Raw genomic sequence first — 15,534 nt, 5'->3', positions numbered from 1 at the left:
TTTTGGATCCTTCTGAGAACCTAAATCTCAGCTACGTACTGACTGCTTGGCTCTCAGATCCCTCTCAAAATCGCCCCGGGGGTCCATTCTCCTCTTGCCTGCAGCTAAATATCGCCCACTGCAGCAACGGCCAGCCAGAGTGAAGGGTTCTCATGGGAGGGAAGAAATAGCTCTTAGGAGGGAGAGAAAGGAGGAAGACTCTGGACTCGGGTCACCTAGTGCCTCATGCAGAGCCTGAGGACACCAGCCATCGGGGATCAGCACACACTGCTGGCCCCGCAGGCTCCACACTTTCTGGCCAGGCTCAGGATTTCTCCACCAGCACCACCAGCACTCTCTGGAGGTCAGCCCTCAAGTGGCCCCTCTATGGGTGGGACCTATTCAGGGCATGGGGAAAGCCCCATTAGGAGTGGAAGGGTCTGGCTGCAGACGAGGACTTCTTGAGGCTCACGGAGCTCCTCCAACACACCACACTCCTCACGCCTCCAGCCTTGGCCTAGGCACTTCCCTCTCCTGAAATGTCCTCCTTTGGTGCACCTGCCAAACTCCCATCCTTCCTCCAGGGCTGAATTCGGGTAGAACGTTCTTCAGGAAACACTGAGCACAGCATGCGCGCCCAGCAGACACTCCCCACACGGCAGTGCCGCCGTGGCTGTGCCTCCTCTTCTCTTCACCCCCGGCCCTCCTTAATCCTCTTTGCTTCCACAGCGCCCGAGATCTTCCATATCATGCTCCAAACTCTGCATTTACAATGGACTTCTCCCTCCCATTGGACTCTGAAGGCTGAAGGCGAGATCTGAGATTTTTCTTTGTTTCTAGCAACAGCACATACGAGGTGCTCAGTCAACGCCTGGAACAGAGCAAGCTCATAGGCTCTTACCACGGCCTGTCCCTCCCACTGCACACGATGCTCTAACGAAGTACAAGGAGGCTGGGAGAGGCAGCTGTGGCGGACAGGAACAAGGCATGAGAGCAGAAGTGCAGGAGCAAGAGGAAAACTGCCCAGCAGAGGGCTTAAAAGGCATGGCCACTTGGGGGTCCCATGATTGGCGCGCTCAACAGCCACTGGCACTGATACAGCTACAGCCTAGACCTGGACACTCCCTGGTAGGCAAGACTATAGCCGTCCAAGCAAAAATGTTCAATTATGGCCCATCTCCTACACAGTAAAGAAAATGCTGTACTTGGGTCACAACCCCTGGCTCCCTCCTGGGCCTCTGCCACCATCCTGCCAGGAGGCCCGGCCACAGTGACTTTCCTTTCTGGACCTCAGTTCTCTGAGCATTAGATAAGGTGGTTGACAGATATTTGAGGTGGGGATGTGGGCAACTACATTTTGCCAACATTCCACTCAAAATCATTCAAATAACAAATGTCCTGTGGGCTGTGGTCTCCAAGGGTGAAGCTCTCAGCTGCCTGGAATGATCCTCACCCCCAAATTTCTGCTCTTTTCTACTCTCCTCCCACCCACTTCCACTTGTCCTTGCATAATGGCCCCAGAAAACCTCATCAACTTGGCAGTTCCAGAGCTCGGCTTGCGGAACGGGCACTTACCAGAAATAGGTGCCGGGGACGTCTGTTTTTCCCTGTTACTTTCATCAGCGTTCCTTCCTTCAGAAACTCCTGTGGGGAGAGAAGCAGACCTTGGCAGTCAGGCTGATGCCCCCTTAATCCCAGACAAGGGTGTAGGGAGGCCTGAGTGGAAACTTAAATCATAAAGCCTCCCAGAGAACCCAAGGGCAGCTCGCAGATAAATCCCTGCTCACGAGAGGTGCCGTAGATGCTAGAGCAGGACCTGGATCGTAGTCCTGAAAGGCACCACCCTGAATGCCAGTTCCTAAAGTCTAAATCCCCAAAGTCTAACATCCTTAACATCAAAAATTCCAAAAATCAGGCTGGGCGTCATGGTGTGTGCCCGTAGTCTCAGCTACTTGAAAGGATCACCTGAGCCCGGGAGTCTTAAGACCACAACCTGGACAACTTACTAAGACCCTGTCTCAAAAACAAAACAAAACAAAACAAACAAAACAAAATAAAAACACTCACAAAATTCTGAAAATTGCAATCACAGAAGAACTACACCATGTTAGGTGGAATTATTACCCTGTTACTGTCTTTGTTTGAAAATTAAGTGTGACTTAAGAGGACGCACGCGGGTGCCAAGTTGACAAGGGGTGGATCTGTGATGGTTAACTGTGAGGCATCAGCCTGACTGGACTCAGGAATGCTGGAAACCTGGGAAAGCACTTTGCCATGCTCTGTATTACATTCTGTATCATTTCCAATACTGGAGGTATAAACCGTGTACAAACTTTTACAGAGCTCTAATTCATTTTATGCATTTTTTTGGTGCAAATTTGACTTCAGGAAAAGTACATTATCACAATGTTGAATTTGTGTTTAAGCATTGTGTATATACTTAAAAACACCAACTTCCTCAATGAATAGAGATAACCCTTGCTTCTGTGAAAGACAATTTTTCTTGAGATCTTAGTTCTGTGGGTGGCTGCATATACCATAGCGACCCATCACGGATTTTAACTGAGCTCATCAAAAGACTTCAGTGATTTGTCATGGTACTTCTGATGACCAGAATTATAAGGCTGGTGCACGCAAGTACTAACCATAGTGACACACACGGATAAATTTTCCTGTTTGACTTTTTTATGAATAAAGTTTGTGTGCTCATCACTGTTTGACCCATGAAACTATTGTTAGCATACAGCAACATTTATGCTTACGAAATTATGTATATTCTTAGTGCCAATTTTATTGTATAAAGTGGCCTGTGAAGTGTTCTGTTGTGTTTTTATGTTTCTTTTTTGGTTTTGTTTTGAGATGGAGTCTTGCTCTGTCGCCAGGCTGGAGCACAGTGGCACGATCTTGGCTCACAGCAACCTTCGTTTCCCGGGTTCAAGTGATTCTCCTGCCTTAGTCTCCCAAGTAACTGAGACTACAGGTGCATGCCACCACGCCCAGCTAATTTTCATATTTTTAGTATAGACAAGGTTTCACCATGTTGGCCAGGATGGTCTCAATCTCTCGACTTTGTGATTCACCCGCCTCGGCCTCCCAAAGTGTTGGGATCACAGGCGTGAGCCACCGCGCCCGGCCCGGTTGTGTTTTTATGTTTCTTAAATTCCCTTTTTAAAAATATAAATATCTTTTAAATATGTTTCTAAATTATTTTTTCCAGAATTATATTTTTGGGATTTCAACATTTGGGATCATGATACTCAAGACTGTGTCTTTCAGGATTCTGGGTGGTCCACGCCATGACTCCCCCCTTGGTCTGTACCCACGAGGAGTCCATTCAAGAACAGAGCCTCTGAAGGTCTATTAAAACAGATGAATACCTGGGAACAGCTGCTATAACCCCCTTAATTCTGGATATACAAATAGACATTTAAGAAATAATTTACCAAACTTACGATCCTGGTCAAAACACTAAATGTAACTTCACAGAACCTCAGACCCGTGAGACCCCTGCTAATCGTGAGTAAAAGTCCTCGGCGCACGCGCTTTCACTCCTTTGTCTCTTGTCCTTTACGGAGCATCACTGGTAATAAACATATTTTTTAACTACTTTTAAGCTGAGTTTTATGTTTTCCATTTGGAAGCTTTAAAGAGAATGAATTTCTCTCTTCAAGAATGTTATTTTTAAGAAATTTTCTAGGAGCTTGCTCTTGGGAGATCATTTTCTGTTTTCCCAGCAACTCTGCACTAAAAATACTTGGTGCTTCCTCTTCTTGGAGGTGAGGAGAGCCACAGGGCACACAAAAAAAAATAGGCTCTGAGTCTTTAACTGCCCTGGGGGAAACACATGGGGTGGGGAACCCCAGGGAAGGCAGCCCAGGGCCGCAGCCAGGAGAGCTCAGTGAGCCCACACCCACCCGCCTGCCTGCCCTCCACGGTAGACAGCACCTGCAGCCAGGCCTGTCTGGGGCCAACCCAGTGAACAATGGGACTTATCGGAGCCTCACCCAGCCACCCTCTGCCCCTGCCCACGGCAGCGGCACTCACCCTTCCTGGCTGGAGGAGATCCCCTTGGCCCCGGACGCTGTGCTCAATGTGGACCAGCTTCTGCAGGTTTTCCTGTGGGTGGGAATGGGGCGAGGGGGAGATGGTCAGGGCCCTTTCCAGGCGTCTTATCTCCTCTGTAAGGCATGGCATTGCTTCTGTTTCAGACAAAAATGAAGCCCGGAAAGGCCTGCCCCAAATCCAACCTCCTGTACGAGGCAGGACTGGGACCCAAGCCTGGGTCTGCAGGGCACCACCACCATCACTGTGTGAGCTGTGGAGGCAGCTGCCTGGCCTTGCTGTGCTGCCCAACATCCCTGTTCTTCTCTGGACAACAGTTCCTACTCTCTCTAATCCAACGTCCCTCAAGAGGCCTGGAGCATGAGAACTTCACCAGACCCAAAGCTGGCCTCAGGCTTTCCTGGCTTGCAGCCCAAAAACACAGCACCTGTGGAGGAAACGGGGTCCACACTCTGTGAAGCCTCATGGTTAGAAAAATAAGTGTGCCCTGTCAGTACCTCACTGGGTTAGCCACAAAATGTAAAGTGACAGCCCTGTCTCCTCTGCACAGCACCCCACAATCCTAGATACAAGCGCCCACCCCCGCACTGTGGGCAGGTGCTCCTTGAACCTTACACAGGGCAGGTTCTAAAGGCATGAGGTGAGCACTGTGGGTAGATCATCTACCCTGAAAAGTCCTTTCCATTATCTATGGTTTCGGGTGTAAAATTTTATGTAGTATAAAATGAGTAACTGTGGTTCCATTTCTGCTTATGATGTAGGAAGTACAAGAGAACACTGCTCTCATTGCAGTGAGAAAAAGCCAGATGACCTTCAAAAATCATAACTCTGCTTCAGCCTGTGGGAGAGCGGGGGTCACAAGGCAACCGAGTGCGCTGGGTTCTGCCTGGCAAGCCCATCCACAGAGGAATGAGACGCAGGGACTGCCGCACCCCTGGCGCCACACAGGAGGCAAAGGGGGCTGGTTAAAGGAAGGTAAGAAGAGAGCAGAGAAAAATGTCAATAAATTCTTAAAGGAGAAATGTGGACTGGTGCCAGTTTAGAGTAATGGGGAGCTGCAGACCGAGGGCATCTGTTCTTACTCGAAAGCGCTCATTCACAAGTCTCTGCCCACAAGGAAGACCAGGGTAGGGCACGGCCACATACAAAACCCTGCCCACTTCCTCAGGCCCTCTCTCATGCAAGGCTTCATTCAGCTCCCGGGGGAGACCAGGAGACCGCCCATCCCCAGAGCCCAGGCAAAGATCTGCTGCTCTAGGGAAAGACAGCAAAAGCTGCACCACAGGAGCGGGGCGGTAACCCCTTGGACCCAGTACTATGCATTAATGCCTTGCTGGGGGAAAGCCAGAAACCTGTCTAAGGCCAGCCACAGAGCCACAGAGCTCAGCTGCCACGGAAGGGTGAGCCTGGCTCACAGGCTCTGCTTCAGATGGAGGCATGTGCCCACCATAAGCCCAGTGCTGAGTAACACGGCAGTAGCCTGACTCTGGGAAGGACCAGAGCATGGAGAGAGGGCCTTCCTGTGGTGCAGGGAAGGCTAAAAGCTGAATATGGAGCAGAATGAGAAAAAAGCTCTTTGACCCACCCCTCAGGTCACAGCAGCCCCTGCTGGAGAAGCGTGAAGCCTGGCAGGCACTGAAGGTTGATGACATGGCAGCAAAACCCAAACCCAGCTCAGGTGCCAACTGGACTGACCTGACTGCCCTGTCCCCCACCGTGAACAGCATGACCAAAAAAGGCTTGCCCACCTTGGGGGGTTAAGTATGATTTATCTCAGTCTCTACACATAATGCCTGGCTTTCAATAACAAATTATGAGGAACACAAAAAGCAAGCAAAAAACTCCCCAACCCCAACTCATTTTCAAGAGGAGGAAGCATTCCACAAACCAGGGTGAGAAGGGACACAGGTATCAGAGCCATCAGACCTTAAAGTAGCTCTGATTGGGGGGTAAAAGACCTGGCAGGAAAGGTGAATACCGCCTATGAGCAGATGGAGGATTTTCGCAGAGATGAAAACCATGCAGAAAAGTCCAGCAGAAATTTTAGAAGTAAAAAATCAATATCAGAAATAAAGAATTTCCCTTTTCACAAGATGGCACAGAAAGTGAAGAAGGAAGCTCCTGCCCCGCCTAAAGCCGAAGCCAAAGCGAAGGCTTTAAAGGCCAAGAAGGCAGTGTTGAAAGGTGTCCACAGCCACAAAAAAAAGATCTGCACGTCACCCACCTTCCGGCGGCCCAAGACACTGCGACTCCGGAGGCAGCCCAAATATCCTCGGAAGAGCGCCCCCGGGAGAAACAAACTTGACCACTATGCTATCATCAAATTTCTGTTGACCACTGAGTCTGCCATGAAGAAGACAGGAGACAACAACACACTTGTGTTCATTGTGGATGTTAAAGCCAACAAGCACCAGATCAAACAGGCTGTGAAGAAGCTCTATGACATTGATGTGGCCAAGGTCGACACCCTGATTCGCCCTGATGGAGAGAAGGCAGCTTATGTTCAACTGGCTCCTGATTACGATGCTTTGGATGTTGCCAACAAAATTGGGATCATCTAAATGGAGTCCAGCTGGCTAATTCTAAATATATGTATATCTTTTCACCATAAAAAAAAGAAATAAATAATTCCTTTGACAGGCTTAGCAGCAAAATGGAACACAGCTGAGGAAAGACTCCATGAGCCTGAAGATAGACTAGTGGGGATGACCTACACTGAAACACAAAGAGTGGGGAAAAAGAACAGAGCATCCAGGAGGATTTCCCAAAATTAATGAATGACAACAAACCACAGATCCAAGAAGCTCAAGAATCACAACTGGATAAAGAGCACCCCATCCTCCACAAAACACACACAGACACATCACAGCCAAACTTCCCAAAATCAAATCAAAAGAGAAGATCTTAAAGGCAGCCGGAAAAAAGGGACACATTACACAAAGACAGATGCTCATGAGCATCACAGCAGTCTTTATGCCAGAAATGATGTAAGCCAGAAGACAGTAAAGTGGCATCAAAGAAAAACTGTCAATCCAGATTTCTATACCCAGGAAAAATACCTTTCACAAATTGTTCAAGGTAAGTTGAGCCATTAATTTTATGAGTGGTGGGAACCAGGTTCTCGCTGTTGGAGTGAGAATTTATAGATAAGCAAGGGGAGGAGGCTAGTGTGGTCATGATCAGAATGAGAAACACTGGTAAAAACTCATGGTAAAAAACAAACACACAAAATACAATACAATAAAAATAAATTAAGGCTGGCCCTGGTGGCTCATGCCTATAATCCCAGCACTTGGGAAGGCTGAGGCAAGAGGATTGCTTGGCACCAGCCTGGGCAATATAGTAGGCCCTCCATCTCTACAAAAAATAAAACTCATGGTTAGTTTACTTTCAGATACAGATGGTTATATATGGAAATATCTACAGATATGGGCATATGCAAGGGTTGGTATACACATACATTTCTTTGCTGTCAGCTAAGGAGGCTTAAAAGAAATGATACTGCGTTAGCAGTGAGTGTGCTTAATGCCTGTATGTTGGCTTCTAATACGATTATCCAATTAATGCAACCAGGGCTCCATGGAGAAATGACTGATTCGAAGACTGGAGCACCAGGAAATGTATAAGATGAGATCCTGGAGCACCTTGCACTGCCAGAAAGTAAAGAAGTGCTCAAAACACACACACACACACACACACACCCCCTCAAAATCTATATTGTTGGTGCCACATGAAAAGGGCACAGAAATCAACTGAAAACACTCCCAACAGCTAAAGCTGAAACAATTCAAAAATAAAATAAATAAGGAAGGAAGTACTGGATTATAACCCAAAGTGTAAAATAAATATCCATGAGTCCATACTGATATAAATGACTTCTTTATATATAATGACTAGATACATTAGCCAATGAGGGAGAAGAGACAAATCTCCCAGGTAGAATTCCACATAACCTAGATAGATGTGGTGCCCTCAAAGGGAGGGAGCATAACACCCACTCCTAAGTGTAGGCTGTATAAACTGACTTTAAAGGGCATGGAAAAGGGAGGGGTGAGAGAGAGCAGCTCCACAGTGGAGAAACCTGCCACTGGGTGACTTCGGCCAGGTGACCAAGGTCAACACCAACAGTGGTAAATCCTGTTGCTAGTATGTGTCCTTCATATGATGGGATTAAAGGTGCTCCTCTGTGAGCCTCTTCCCAGATAAACATACAGCCAGTCTAATCAGGAGAAAAACATCAGACATTTCCACCATCCACCAGAAGGGCACCCACCACATACCTGACCAGTAAACAGGGCCACTAAATAGCATGTGGGATCCTGGATGGGACTCTGGAACAAGATACCAGGCAAAACTAAGGGAATCTGAATGAACTAGGGTCTTCAGTTAATAATCCTGTATCAATATGTGCTTGAATGTAACAAACGTAGCAAACTAATATAAGATGTTCATAACAGAGAACCCTGTGTGTGGGAGACCTGGAGACTCTCTGTACTATCTTCTCAAACTTTTCTGTAAATTTAACATTGTTTTTAAAAAATAAAATCCACTCAGAAAGCAGATGGTGGTTACCAGGGGCCGGGGAGGGGACTGAAATGGGGAATTAGAGTTTAACAGGGAGAGAGTTTCAGTCTGGGAAGAGGAAAAGTTCTGAAGTTGAATGGTGTGACAGCTGCACACAATGTGAATGTGCTTCACACCACCGAACTGCAAAAGTAAATGTCCCAGGCACAGTCCCACCCAATGCAAGCAGGCATGGGCTAGGGGACCTCTGGTCCAGAGCAGGCCTGGTGCAGCTGTCCACAGCTGGCCCCTGCTTCCCAGCACAGCATCCAACTTCAGCCTTGGAGAAAGCCAGGAGGGTATCTGGTTATTGGCTACTCTGCTTCCTCCTCTGGGTGGGACCGCGTGTGCAAGCTCTCCTGTAGGAGGGAAGACGTATCCCTGCCGGACCTAGTTTTTCTCTCTGGAAGCAGACGCAGCCTGGCTAAAGGGAAATGTGGAGATCCCAGCCCATCTGCTGCTATTCCTCTACAGGGCGCTGGATCCCAAAGCACCTCTACTTTTTGGTTGCATCGAGAGACTCTCACTTTATATAAAGGATGCCAAAATGATGAGGAGCAGGGAGGTCAGTGCAGAGCAGAGTGAGAGAGAGGGCCAGATGAAAAGGCCATGTCTTGCACACATATGTTTACTGTGGCATTGTTTACAATAGCAAAGACTTGGAACCAACTCAAATGCCCATCAATGATAGACTGGATAAAGAAAATATGGCAGGTGGAATACTAGGTAGCCATAAAAAAGGATGAGTTCATGTTCTTTGCAGGGACATGGATGAAGCTAGAAACTATCATTCTCAGCAAACTGACACAAGAACAGAAAACCAAACACTACGTGTTCTCACTCATAAGTGGGTGTTTAACAATGAGAACACATGGACATGGTGGGGGGAACATACACTGGAGCCTGTGGAGGGGTTGGGGAGCTAGGGGAGGCATAGCAGGGTGGGAGGGGACTGGGGAGGGATAACTTTAGGAGAAATACCTAATGTAAATGACAGGGGGATGGAGGCAGCAAACCACACAGCATGTGTTTAATCTGTGTAACGAACCTGGGCAATCTGCACATGTACCCCAGAATTTAAAGTATAATTTAAAAAAAAGAAAGAAAAGGGCATGTGTGACCCACATGGAAACTGGCCTGTGTAATTCATACCCAGCTGGCTCAGCCTCCAGTGTCAGTCCACCCCTCAACGGCCAGCCCGACCTCTCTCCCTGGACTCTGGTTCCTACCCTGCCATCCTGTCCCTGTCTCCCAGCCATGGTAGGTGGCTCTCTGAACTCCAGCAAGTACCATCCCACCTCCATGCCTTTGCCCAGGCCAGCCCTCTTCCTGGCACCCCTTTTTCTCCCTCTGCTTTCCTGGCATGTGTGCAAATCCCTCCTTATGAGGGCACCTCGATATTATCTTTTCCTTTTTTTTTTTTTTTTTTTTTTTTTTAAAGATGGAGTCTCACTCTGTTGCCCAGGCTGGAGTGCAGTACCGTGATTTCAGCTCACTGCAACCTCTACCTCCCAGGTTCAAGCGATTCTCTAGCCTCAGACTCCTGAATAGCTAGGACTACAGGCGCATGCTACCATACCCAGGTAAGTTTTATATTTTTAATAGGGACAGGCTTCACCATGTTGGCCAGGCTGGTCTTGAACTCCTGACCTCAAGTGATCCACCTGCCTTGGCCTCCTAAAGTGCTGGAATTACAGGCATGAGCCACTGCGCCTGGCCTGTATCATCTCTTCTGGCAGCCTCAGCTGGAAGGGCCGCGTCCCTTTTCTGCACCCTGTGGCATTCTCTCCCATGATGTCTATCACGGTCATCTGCATCCACATATTTACTACTTCACTAAACATAGGTTTCCTCAAGGGCTGGGATTCATGTCTTACCACCTTGTATCTCCAGTCCCCAAAACAGTACAAAGTCTGACACATAGCAGGTGTCCAATAAATGCAACTTCCCCTCCTCTTCTGCCTGTGGATGACTCACTGTATGCACGCCCTATTTGTGTGCCACAGCAAAGCGTAGCACCTCCTTGGCACAGCTCATCTCCCTTCTGTGCCTGCAGAAGCCATGACTAGCCAGCCGGTCACTGAACTCTTTTCCAGTGATCTAGGACTCGGGCTTGGAACCATTCTCAACACAGAGCGCTAGCATGCCTGCAGCTTAGCAGGGCAGTGAGCATGTGGACGCAAGTAACCCTGGTGGTCACTTGAATGGAGCTGCGATGCAGAGTCAACTCTGCCCTCTTTGGCAGAAACCCAGCAAACACCTGATCAGCGTCTAACAGACAGACACACACAGTCAGAATCAGATCTGTGCTTCAAGCCACGTATTCTAGTGGACTAGTGATTCTCAAACTTTTGTAGTCCTAACATTTACCCAGAGTGCTTGTTAAAAATGCAGATCTCTAGATCCTGCATGCAGCAGCTCTGACTGGGAGGATCTAAGGTGTGCCCAGGAACTAGGAGTTTACAAAGCACCACAGGTGCTGATATGGGTGGCCTCGGACCACAGTGGGGCATTGCTTATCAGGTCTCCACAAGTCTGCAGCCCCTCTCATTGCCTGAATGGTGAACCGGAGGCCCAGAAAGGGGCACACAGTACCTGAGGTCACACATCAAGGGTCAGAGCCAGAACCCAAGGCTCTCTGTAGAGCCCCACAAGAGAGATAGTTGCCTGCAGCCCCTAGGAGTGGAGCATCAGAAGGCTGACCAGAGCGGGCAGGGAGGTGCCTGGAACCTGTGTCTGAGGAATGGGACCGCCAGGCTGCACTCACCCCTTGCTCCATGCTGTCGTTGGCACGGTCTGTGACTTTGGAGATGAGGCTCAGTGCACCTGGGAAGGGAGGCAGAGCAGGAGTTGGGCCACTGCAGGAGGGGCATCAATTCTCCCCACCCCACTCTAGTGTCAGGTCACAGGCCTCAACTCCAGCTTGGCCACTACTGCCTAAGTGACCTTGACAGTGATTTGACCACGCTCAGGCATGCCTCAGTTTCCCTGGCTGTAAACTGAATATGTTATAATAGGGACCACCCCGGCAGGTGATACAAAGGGACAGCCACATCGAATTGGGAGGAAACAGGGAGACTGTGGTAAGCTTTTCAGACCTGGCACACCCCTCCTATCGCCAAATTCTGGTGACCCCCATCCCCCTCTGATGGGATATCCTCCCATCCTAGGATGTCCCCACAGCTGAGGTGAGGGGGGATCCATCTCAGAAGAGCTGGGGTTCTCACAGAAGTCCTGGACATGTCATATGCAGAACCCACCCAGCTGGTGGGGAGGGGACTATGTCCTGGGCCTCGGAACTGGGGCAGGGTCCAGGTTTTGGGGCAAGGAGGCAGAGCAGGCTCGAGTACCTCTCTCTGCGTTCATGCGGGACTCACCCAGTGTGTTGTCGTACTCGGCGGAGTCCGGGCAAAGGTTGTTTAAATAGTCTGTTGGTAGGATGAGAGCCAGGAGTCAGCTACTGGCGACGTCAGCCCCTCCTGCCCACAACTGTGACCCCTCTCTTGCCAGAGCTGGAGGTTCAAGAATAATGAGGCATATACCCTCTCTCCCCTGCTGGTCCCATCACAATACCATGCTAGCACAGAACCAGGCCCCCAGGACCACCGTCAGCATTGTTGCCACAGCTGCTTGTCACTCACTTATCCAAGAGACACCCACTGAGCGCCTGCTGTGTGCCTGGCACTGGGCCATGTCTTGGAGACAGACACAACAAGGTGAATCCATCTTTAAGAAGCACACAGTCCACTAGTGGAGACAGATGTAGATATCAACCCAGCAGAGTGCTGTGGAACCTGTAGTTCATCCATGCTCTCCAGGCTCTGCGTCCTCCAGCCCCTCCCTGTGACTGCTCTTCCATCTGCTCATTCTGTTCTGGCCATGCTGGCTTTCTTGAATGTGCCAAGCTTGTTCCTACCCCAGGGCCTTTGCACTTGCTGTTCCCTCTGCCTGGCACTCTCTTCAGATCTTCGTATAGCTCATGTCTTCACGCTACTGAGATCTCTGTCCAATGCTGCCTCCTCAGAGAGGTCTTCCCTGATCACTGAGTCTAACACAGCAGCCCTGTTCCCTCTGTCTCCTTAACCTGTTTTATTTTTCTTACGAGTTCTTCCTTCCCCAACACCTGCCTGCCACAGTCGCCTCCACCCCTTCTCAGAGGCCTTCCCTGCCCGTCCACCTCAGTCCCCCGTGAGCTCCTGTGGGGCCCACCTGTGAGGAGCACTTGGTACTGGAAGAGGCGCTGAACCACCCGCAGCAGCCGATGCTTTGCAGTCTGGCCGCCTCCTCGTACATTCTGCTGCTCTCAAGAGAGGGGAGGAAAAACCTTATCAGAAATTCCTCCCGAGGGCACCAGGCTTACAGCAGCCCACATATACCATCCCATCCACACCTCTTCCTGCCCAGATGAGCTTCTCCCTCATCTCCAAAACCAGGTTCTCCTCCTGCAGGAAGCCCTTCTGGATTAGCCCGGCCCTGCTGTAACTAATTGCTCACTCCATCATGTTACCAGTTGGTGCTATACTCCGTATCAAGCCTCTCTGAGTCCCTGCTTCCCTCTTAAATCTTAGCAACGGAGGAAAGCTCCCTCTTTTTCTGCCCAGGAAAACTGGATCCCCAGTTTGTGGCTAGTACTGAGAATTTCCTTGAACACTCCAATGGCTGGGGCACTAGCTTGGTTGGTGCTTTTCAACTGGGACAAGAAAACTACCCCTGAGACCCTTCCTGTGGGTAGCACTCACTGCACTGTCATCTACTGCCCAACAGGGGATGTTCTGGGTTCTCCTTCCGAATAGGTCACACTCTCATCCTTCTGGCCAGGTCTTCCCTGTCTGCTCCCCAGCCCCAGACCGACCAAGATGTCCCACTGATTTGCATTAAGCCCTTCGCCCAACCCCTACATCCTTACGGCAGGGTCTCAGAGGATCAAGTGACCCACCTCAAATTCACGGACAGCAGCTGCCAGCCGGGGAGAGTGGAGGCAATTCTCACTGAGCAGACCTAGGTACCTGTCGAACTGCAGGATGTGAGTGGCATGGTGATCAAACCCCTGCTCCCGGGTCAGGAAGACGTCAGCTACCTTCTGCTGGCTCTCCCTGCAGTCGGGGGGAGGGGGATGGGACGCTGAGCACTCAGCCTTGTAACCAACAGAGGGTTAGAAGCGGGGGCCTGGAGTCATATCCCTGGGTGCAGATCCCAGCTCAACCCTCGCATAGTTGTTTTACTTTGAGTAAATGACTTAACACTTCTGAGTTTGGCTTTCTCATCCATCAAATGGAGATACCATTTCATACGGTGGTGTTTTTATCCCTCTCCATTCTCCCAGTGCAACAAAAGTGGGGCCTTGGGGTCCAGGGACTGCTCACCAATTTGACAGCCTTTCCTCCAGCTCCTCCAGGATGCCTTGGTGAAGTTCGTAAATGGCTGGGAGTTCACTCAGGCCCTGCCTCAGCTCCTCCCGGGCCAATGTGTCTCTGCCTTCATGGTCCATGTCATCCAAGGCCCTCATGACAGCTCCATGGAAATCCTGAAACGCCAAAAGGCCTGTTACCCACAGGTTGATAGGACCGAGCACAAGCCCTCCTTGGCAGATTTCCCCTGGGGCTTTGGAGCCCTGCCGTACGTGAAGACAGCTGTGAGACCTTAAGCCAGTGTCTCTAGACCCAATGGTCTCACCTACAAAACACAGATGGCCACATGCACCTGGTGACCATAGGACTACCTGAACTGACACCCAACCCAACACCTACCACAGAGCAGGGCTCAACACACGCTCGCTCTCCTCTCCTGTGGCCACTTGGTGAACACATTTCCTTTATAAGATGGGAGAGAGATTGTGTAATTCCTTTTTTAAAGAAGCAGAAGGTTAGAATGGGCATGGTGGTTCATGCCTATAATCCCAGCACTTTGGGTGGCCAAGGCAGATGGATCACGAGGTCAGGAGATCGAGATTATCCTGGCTAACAAAGTGAAACCCCGTCTTTATCAAAAATACAAAAAATTAGCCGGGTGTGGTGGCACATGCCTGTAGTCCCAGCTACTCAGGAGGCTGAGGCAGGAGAATCGCTTGAACCCAGGAGGCCAAGGCTGCAGTGAGCTGAGATCACGACATTGCACTCCAGCCTGGGTGACAGAGTGAGACTCTATCTCAAAAAAAAAAAAAAAAAAAAAAAGCGTGAAGGTTTTTGCTTTCTCATTATCCATCTTTGAAGAGGTTCATGTGCTACATTGTTTCAAAACAAAATCTAAGGAAATAATAGGCATCCACCCTATGGTGTATTAAGCAGTCACTAAAAATGATAAAGGTGGTGGCTACGTAGAAATATTCACATCATAGCGTCCAGCAATCAAGAAGGGATGCAGAGCTGTTTCCACACCTGACGTCACAGTGTAAAAAGTGAGCAGAGGAGAAAGCTAGGACAGGACAACGTACAAACAGTGGCCGCGTCAGGAGTACAGAGTTAGGAATGACTGTTCATCTTCTTGTCTCTGTTTTCCAAAATCTATCATGATTAATGTACTTCTACAACTAAAATCAATTTAATAAATATAAGAATTATATCTGGGTTCCCTAGTCTGTTCCATGTATCCTGTTTTTAATGCAAGTACTGTGCTCATTTGGTGACTAAAACTTCGCAGTAAATTTTGAAGTCAGATAGTGTGATGCTCCCAGCTTTGTCCTTTTTGTTCGGGATTGCTTTGGCTGTTAGGTCTTTTGTGGATCCAGGTAAATCTTAGGACTTATTTTCTATTTTTGTGAAGAATGTCATTGGAATTTTGATAGGGATTGTACTGGATCTATAAATTGCTTTGGGTAGCACTGTCATTTTAGCAATATTAGTTCATCTAATCCATGAGCATGGAACATCTTTTTTGTGTGTGTCCTCTTCAATTTCTTTCATCAATGTTTTATGGTTTTCCTTGTATAGATCT

At 49.1% G+C, this 15,534-nt stretch overlaps 1 protein-coding gene and 1 pseudogene across 1 annotated transcript in view; one reads left to right on the top strand and one right to left on the bottom strand.

Moving 5' to 3' along the window:
- The window catches only part of FGD5 (FYVE, RhoGEF and PH domain containing 5), a 126,920-nt gene that overhangs the window by 25,948 nt on the left and 85,438 nt on the right, over positions 1-15,534 (bottom strand). The window contains exons 6-12 of the mRNA XM_003926167.4: positions 13,968-14,128; positions 13,541-13,697; positions 12,814-12,901; positions 11,982-12,032; positions 11,372-11,430; positions 4,024-4,095; positions 1,555-1,623 (exon numbers count right to left, since the gene is read on the bottom strand). Of these exons, the coding sequence (XP_003926216.3) occupies positions 1,555-1,623; positions 4,024-4,095; positions 11,372-11,430; positions 11,982-12,032; positions 12,814-12,901; positions 13,541-13,697; positions 13,968-14,128 (657 nt within the window). The remainder of the gene's footprint in view (positions 1-1,554; positions 1,624-4,023; positions 4,096-11,371; positions 11,431-11,981; positions 12,033-12,813; positions 12,902-13,540; positions 13,698-13,967; positions 14,129-15,534) is intronic.
- LOC120367203 (large ribosomal subunit protein uL23 pseudogene) lies at positions 6,120-6,675 on the top strand (annotated as a pseudogene).

Source organism: Saimiri boliviensis, chromosome 8, assembly GCF_048565385.1.
Source record: "Saimiri boliviensis isolate mSaiBol1 chromosome 8, mSaiBol1.pri, whole genome shotgun sequence".
Lineage (NCBI taxonomy): Eukaryota > Metazoa > Chordata > Mammalia > Primates > Cebidae > Saimiri > Saimiri boliviensis.
Note: the sequence above shows the minus strand (reverse complement) of the source record. Positions and strands in the feature narration are given on the sequence as shown.